Source organism: Ammospiza nelsoni, chromosome W (genome assembly GCF_027579445.1).
Source record: "Ammospiza nelsoni isolate bAmmNel1 chromosome W, bAmmNel1.pri, whole genome shotgun sequence".
NCBI lineage: Eukaryota > Metazoa > Chordata > Aves > Passeriformes > Passerellidae > Ammospiza > Ammospiza nelsoni.
Window position 1 is genome coordinate 19,315,298 of NC_080668.1, and position 7,368 is coordinate 19,322,665.

Sequence of the window (7,368 nt, forward strand, 5' to 3'; positions counted from 1 at the left end):
CCACCCAAACATCATCGGGGTCAGAGGGACAGAGACACCCCCAAACCCCCAGAAGGGCTGAACCTGGGATTTGGTTTGGGGCTGAGGATTTAGGAAGGGGCTGGAATTGGGGCTGGGATTGGAGTTGGGGCTGAGATTTGGATTAGCGCTGGGATTGGGGTTAAGGCTAGACATGGGATTAACTATCGGGCTGGGGTTGGGATTGGGTCTTGGAATAGACGAGTCTGAAACTGGGATGAGAATAAATACAGAACTGCGTGTGTCTAAACGTGGAGTGAGATTGATACCAGGATCACTGTCAGGTTTGGGATTGAGCTCACCCAGAGTGGGACAGAGGGGATGTTACGGTGGGAAGGTTTGGGGAAAATCCTGGTTTGGGGAAAAACAAGGTGTGAATGCCTTGGGTTGGGGATTCCTCCCACCCACGTCCATTTCTAGAAGTCACCTGATGTCCCAAAATCAAGAGTAATTAAAGAAAACCCACCAGGAGTTTCCCATTTCCAGTCTCATCCCTCTTGGGTTATGGTTGGTCCCCCATCTCAATGCTGGTGGGGATCCCATGGGTCCTAGGTATCCCCCCTCTCCAGGGTCCTGCTTTTGGATTCTGGGAGGTTCTGGGGTGCCAAGGTCCCCCTCTCCAGCCTCCCCTCAATCCAGCCACTTGGGGTTCCCCCTTCTTTCTACCACCCTGTCCTGGATTAGCCCAAATTTGGTCGAAACCCTCCAAAAGGAGTTTCCTCTAGAATGCTGATTCAGCAGCCCCACCCTCAGCCAGTTTGGGAAAATATTTCCTTAGAGGAAAGTGGAAAAAAAAGTTACTTTACAGGCAAAGCATTTACCAGCACAAAAATTGAACAATATTAAGCAATAAAACCTCTTGCTGCTCCAAAATAGATGACAAACTCCGAAAGTTCCTCCTTGGGTTGTAGCTCCCCACACTCAGCGTCTTATCAGTGTCTTATCAGTGTCTTATCAGTCTCTTATCAGTCTCTTTTCAGTCCCTCCAGCACTGGAAATGCTGTGGCCCAGGCTCAGCCAGGTGGGCCACAGGTGCGAGCTGCCAGTGGTGTTCTGACTGTTCAGTGCAGAGCAGATTTAAACAGCTCCAAAGAAAAAGAAAAACCACAGTCCAGGGAACTTCTCTGCCTCAGCGAGCTAAAAACTAACTAAAAGCAAAGGACAGCTCTGTCCTGCTGTCTGTCCATCCAGCAGCTGGAATGTAGAGGAATGCAGTGTATGAAAACAAACTGCTGCTTCTTCCTCCTCCCCTTCACTCTCAGAACCAGCCTTAAAGGTGCAGAACTCATTTCTGGGCTAAACAGACCGATGGGGTACGAGCATCACGAAGTCACCCCAGGACACGCCCCTGTCAGGGTCAGGGGGTCCCGTCCCCGCCTCATCTCCGGGCTGCCGGGGGTCCCCCAGCTCCGGTATCGCCCCTTCCCCTCTCCCCGCCCCGGGGGTCCCCCGTTCCACAGCCCCGCCTCTCACGGGGATCCCCAAAACCAATGTCCCGCCCCGTCGGTACCGGGCCATCCCCACGTGGACCCCCGGGACCCTCACGAGGGGCGATCGCGGCTGCTCTTCCCCGAAAAAGCTCCTCTTAGGGAGCCCGGAGATACCCGGGGCTCGAGTCCGGGATCTGCCGGCTCCGAACACTCTCCAAAAAACCCTCACGGAGACCCCTGGCTGGAGCCGGGGCGAGCTCGGCCTCCGCCCTCCCCTGCGGCTCGGGGCTGGGGGCGATGCTCCCGGGGCAGGGGGTGCTGCAGGCTCGGCGTGCGGGCGCTGCGAGCGCCGCGATTCTCCCGCTCCTGCTCCTCCTCTCCCTCCTCTTCCTCCCGCATTTCCTCCGCTCCCAGCTCGGACCCCCCTTTCCCACCGCTCTGCCCCGCGGCTCCGCAGCCCCGGCTGCTGGGTGGGGGAGCCCCCGATCGGCCCCAGGGCTGGGCAGGGGCTCGGGGACCCCCCCGGGGCGGATCCGTCCCCCGGCCCGAGCCCCAAATTCCGCTCCGGGTCCGCCGGGCTCTGCGGGCCCGCTTGGCAACCGGTGAGTCATCGGCGAGAAAAGCTCTGGTTGGTTGGAAATTGTTTACCGCGTCCTCTGAGTGGCTGGAATTGTAAAAGGCGCTACTCCCTGCGGGTGTCCCTGGGAGCTGCGGAGTCCGGGCGGGAGCCTTTTCCTGTTTCTTTCTGTTCTCTGAGACCTCTTTCCTTTTTCTTTCTCTCTTTGAGACCTCTTCCCGCTTTCTTTCTCTCCCTTTCTCCTCCCCATTTCTTGTTCCGTTCAGTCCACGCTCAATAATCGTCGGTTGCTGTCCCACGCTCTCATTCGCTCCTTCAGTGCGGCAGAGGCGTCTCTCCCTCGCGGGGTCGTAATCCATGGACAGGGTCCCTTCCCACCCCAGTCCCTGGAAAATGTCCATCAATGCCACCTTTGCTGTGTGCTCTGGGAGCCCACAGAGCTGCTGGATCTTCTCCCCTTGGGAGAGAAGTTCCTTGGGAGGCACGGCAGGAGCAGCACCCTGGGAGCCTCGGGAATGCCCCTCTGGGATCCACGGCACACACTGCCAGGGTCTGGAATTCCAGTTCTCAGCTATGAAAAGATGTTCCTGCCCTTGAGGGCAAAGCTGTCAAGAAGGAGCCAAAAGCCAAGTGGAGCAAGATTTTACAGTGGCTTTTCACTGCGAGCCTTCATAACTTCCCCCATGGTTGTTGTAGCTCCTGAACTGGGAATTAAATCTGGGCACGGTCTTTGGTGTGAGCATCCCTGGGTCAAGGGAGACACTGAGAGAGAAACAGAGCAGACAAAGAGAGGCAGGAGAGAAAAGAGGGCACAAACACAGTCAGCTGAGAAGGTGCCACTCTGAAAACAGACCAGAACTGACTGAAAAGGAATAGAACAGAAAGGAATAATTTTGCACCTTTTATTTACTATCAAAATACAATTTCTTCCCCTTCTCACAAACATCTTGCCAGTGTCATTCAGCAGGGCTGTCAGAAAGTCCTTCATTCTGGGTGGATGTTCCAGGCTGCAGCCACAAGGAAAGAGGAATGGGGATTTTCCTGCTCCTGGGGAGTTTGACATCCTCAGCTGAGGAGAGGAGGAGGCACCAAAAGAAAAGGGCAGCTGGGCTTCACCCTTCCACAGGAAAAACGGGGCGGGGGAATCTCTCATCCTGTTTGCTGCTGCTCCCACAGGGATGTGAGGGCCGATCCCAGAGCCCCAGTGGTCACAGTCAGGGCTGCCCTCAGGGAATGCTTGCCTGGTACTGAGGGGCAGCGTGGGAGCACCTGGATCTTGGGACACCCAGCTGCCCCTCATGTTTGGAGGTGCCTGAGGAGGGCTGGGACAACGCCAGGGACATCCTGCAGTGACATCCCCCCTGTCCTGCCCTGGGTGAGCTCAGTCAACAAACCTGACCTTGATCCTGGTCTCAATCTCACTCCATGTTTAGACACACTTACAGTTCTGTATTTAATCTCATCCCAGTTTCAGACATGTCTAGCCCTAGACCCAATCCCAACCCCAGCCCGATAGTTAATCCCATGTCTAGCCTTAACCCCAATCCCAGTGCTAATCCAAATCTCAGCCCCAACTCCAATCCCAGCCCCAATTCCAGCCCCTTCCTAAATCCTCAGCCCCAAACCAAATCCCAGGTTCAGCCCTTCTGGGGGTTTGGGGGTGTCTCTGTCCCTCTGACCCCGATGATGTTTGGGTGGGGTCACAGCAGGGCTGAGAGGGACAGAGACCCCCCCGGCCTCCCCAGGTGTGAGAAGGTCAGAGAGCCCCCCTAGCCCCAAGCACCCTCAGTGGTGAGAGGGACACAGAGCCCCTGGTCCCCAGCCCTGCACAAGCATTGCCTGAGGCCAGAGGGATGGAGACCCCCCGAGCATCCCCCAGGGTGAGGGGACAGAGACTGCCCTGAGTACCCCCTGGCACAGGGGTGAGAGGGAGGGAGACCCTCCAGGCATTCTCTGGGGTGAGAATGATGGAGACCCCCTGGGGAATGGCCTGGGGTGACAGGGACAGGGACACCCCCTGGGGAATTGCCTGAGGTGACAGGGACAGGGACACTCCTGGGGGAATGGCCTGGAGTGACAGGGACAGGGACAAGCCCCCCAAACCCCTGCCAAGCATCCCCCAGGGCGAGAGGCACAGAGACCCCTTGAGCATTCCCTGGGCACTGGACAAAATAATTTGGCAGAAATCAAACTTGACTCTGCATAAATCACTTTGATGAATATTTGATTTTCCCACAAGTCAGATGTGATGAAAATACAAACAAATCCCGAACATTAATAAACTGTCAGTACAAGAAATTTTGTGGCAATTCCAAGTTCTACTGGTTCCTGCACAGCTCCAGCTCAGCTGCTAGCACATTCTGATAAAAGTGTAAATTCAGCCCAAGACAGATATCATTAAAAGGAAAGTAAACTCTTTGTAGCTGTCACAAAGGCGACAGGGATGAAGAGAAAAATGATTCTCACATTTCGCAAAGCACTCAAGCCTGGGAATTCAGGAGTTATTTGGGAATTTAGCTACTTGAGCTGAGCTTCTTGTAGGACTATTAGCAGCCTTGTGTTCCTCACCATGGGGTGAATGAACCTTGTCAGTCTCGCTGGTATCATTTGCTCCCTTTCCTCCTGTGATTTTAAAAAACATTTCAAGGAAGGATGTTGCAGACATTTTTTCATAAAATCCTCTCTTTTAGGATTTGTCCTTTCTGGGAAGCTGAGGCCCCAGAAGAAAAATGCAAACAATAATTATCTGCTGATGTGGAATGTAACAGGAGCATCTGTGATTGGTCTTCTGGGAGTGTTTGGATTTGCTGACCACTCACAGGAGAGTTGGTCCTTGCTTTCTGCTGGACACAGAACTTTGTTATTCATTCTCTTCTTCCTATTCTTAGCTTAGCAAGCCTCTGCAACTTTTCTCTTTATTCCTTTTAGCATATTTATAATGTATTATATATCATATATCAATAAATCCAGCCTTCTGATCATGAACCAAGATTCTCATCCACTTCTCTCACTCTGAAGACCTTCATCAGGTCGCTGTAATAGAAGGACAACAAAATATTTTCTTTACACTCCAGGCCCACAAAGGCGATTTACCTCATCAGTTCTCCCATAAGTCACTCAGAGGAAGCTGCAGCCCAGTTTCAAAGAGTTCCTCCAGAGAGAACCACAACCTCCTCAGAGGAGGGAACCATGCTGTTGTCAAAGGCACTTGGGGTCAGAGAACAGTGCCTAAACTCACTGTGCCAAAATAATTTCACAGTCTGGTGAGTCTGGTTAAGAAAAGTGTTAGAGAGATTCCTCTGCCCCAATTAAGGTGATAATGAGACCGAACCCAAAATGAATTTTATTGAACAGTAAATGGGATAGAAAAGGGGGGACAGGAAGGGAATGACAGGAAAAGAGCCCTCCCCTGGGGCAGGGTAAGTGTGATATTGTCCCCTGTATGCGTGGCATTCCCAGGGTGGGGGTTTTACAGCTGAGCCAGTTTGGGTAAGGGCGGTGGTGTTCACCCCCTGAGCAGGGATTACCCCACAGTTTCAGTTGCCATGCAAGATGTAACCAAATGCATGTTTTCAATCCCCAACTTCAGCAACTCTTATAAACAGGTGGGGCAGTGTTCTTTATCTCTTCCATGACTCAGCCCTGATAATGCCCTCCAGGGGAGATATTTCCTGTGAATGGGCCATTGAGTGTCACTGCAGAACTGATAAAATTCCATTCTTCCATTGTGGGATGCTCCGCCCAGGGGGAGGATCCAAGCATTCCTACCTGGATATAAGCTGACAATTTGCTACACCAGGAGCAGTTTGCCTACTGAATTCCCAGAGGACAAGAACTCCATAACCAGCACTGGACATCCAGAGGAAGACCAGACCCTTCTACAGGATCACTGCTTTGTCATAGTTGTGTTCATCTCTCCAACAGGACTGCAGCCACCATTTATTGGGACTGCTGCCACCACCCTGAACAACAGGGTGTCAGGTTATATCCTGACTCTGTCAGTTTAAGGCAGTGTTTCTGTATCATTGCCTTGATCTTCATTTCTTTTAAATTGTAATTCTGGTTTAGACCCTCCCCAGGTTTGCCTTCAAACCGGTACAAAAGACAATGTGTGCACCCTTTGTTTTCTTCCCAGAACAGGATTTCCCATTCCTAAACCTTGATTGGATGGAGAAGGAGGCTGTGAGGAAGAGGAAGGATCCCCGGGACACCCAGATAGGTGAGGAGGAAGTCAGTTCCTATTTCCCCCTCTCTCCTGCTTTATCTCCCAGCCCAGCACAGCCCCCAGCTGCAGGACAACCCTGCTGCCAACGCCATCCTGCCGGGGATGCCCTGGGGGAATCTCCTTCCCCTTCCCTCTGGCATGGAGGCAAATCCCATCCTGTCCTTGTCCTTCCTTCCCCAGGGAAGGAACTGAGGATGGAGACCAGGGAGGAAAAATCTGCATGGCAGAACCTCGTGAAAGAGGCCGTTTTGAGTGATTCTAGCACACAGGAATCCAACAGGGAAGAAAAACCTCAGACATCCCCCATGAGGAGGGGCTCCAATCCCAGCCCAGGGTGCTCTGAAGAAGAAAGAGCCACCCTGAGCCAGGAAGGTGGGCAGAGCTACAGCCAGAGTTCAGAGCTGGTGGTCCATGAGCAGCTTCATGATGGGGAGAAGCCCCACAAGTGCTTGCAGTGTGGGAAGAGCTTTAGGCGGAGCTCCCACCTGATCAGCCACCAGATGATCCACACTGGGGAATGGCCCTACAAGTGTGGGGAGTGTGGGAAGGGCTTCAGCTACAGATCCAACCTTGTGACCCACCAACGCATCCACACGGGGGAGAAGCCCTACGAGTGTCCCCAGTGTCAGAAGAGGTTTCAGAGCAGCTCCAATCTCCTCCAGCACCAGCGGATTCACACTGAGGAGAGGCCCTTCCTCTGCCCTGAGTGCAGGAAGGGCTTGAAGCACAAGTCCGACCTCATCAAGCACCGGCGCATCCACACTGGGGAGAGGCCCTACCAGTGCGCCACATGTGGGAAGAGCTTCACCACCAGCTCTCACTTGACCAGACACCAACGGAGCCACCAGTAAGGGATCCCTGCAAATGCCACAAATGCAGGAACAGCTTCATCCACCACTCCAGCTTCATCCCCCATGGGAGAACCCACATTGGGAAGAGCCCTGCTGATCCATGTTCCCCATGATCCATGCTGGGAAGACACCAGTCCCTTTCCCTGCCCCTACCAGTGTCATGATGAGGCATTGAAAAACATGAAGGTCTTGTCATGGCTGTGTCATTACATTCACTCCCACCTCAGAGAATTTCCAGGTGCAGAAAAGGGACACTCTCTCTCTCTC

General features: G+C 53.4%; 1 protein-coding gene across 1 annotated transcript; it reads left to right on the forward strand.

Moving 5' to 3' along the window:
• Positions 1–1,326: 1,326 nt before the first annotated feature.
• LOC132086151 (zinc finger protein 34-like) lies at positions 1,327–7,101 on the forward strand. Its single transcript, XM_059491619.1, has 4 exons — positions 1,327–1,633; positions 1,863–2,050; positions 2,292–2,375; positions 6,619–7,101. The coding sequence occupies exons 1-4, from the start codon at positions 1,327–1,329 to the stop codon at positions 7,099–7,101; spliced, it is 1,062 nt and encodes a 353-aa protein (XP_059347602.1).
• Positions 7,102–7,368: the final 267 nt, after the last annotated feature.

Excerpts from the sequence above, each read along its gene's own strand:
- LOC132086151 (XM_059491619.1), top strand. The coding sequence starts at position 1,327 with ATGGGGTACGAGCATCACGAAGTCACCCCAGGACACGCCCCTGTCAGG. Across the intron at positions 1,634-1,862 it reads CGGAGATACCCGGGGCTCGA|CTCGGACCCCCCTTTCCCAC; the intron begins GTCCGGGATCTG and ends CTCCGCTCCCAG. Across the intron at positions 2,376-6,618 it reads CGTCTCTCCCTCGCGGGGTC|GAAGGTGGGCAGAGCTACAG; the intron begins GTAATCCATGGA and ends ACCCTGAGCCAG.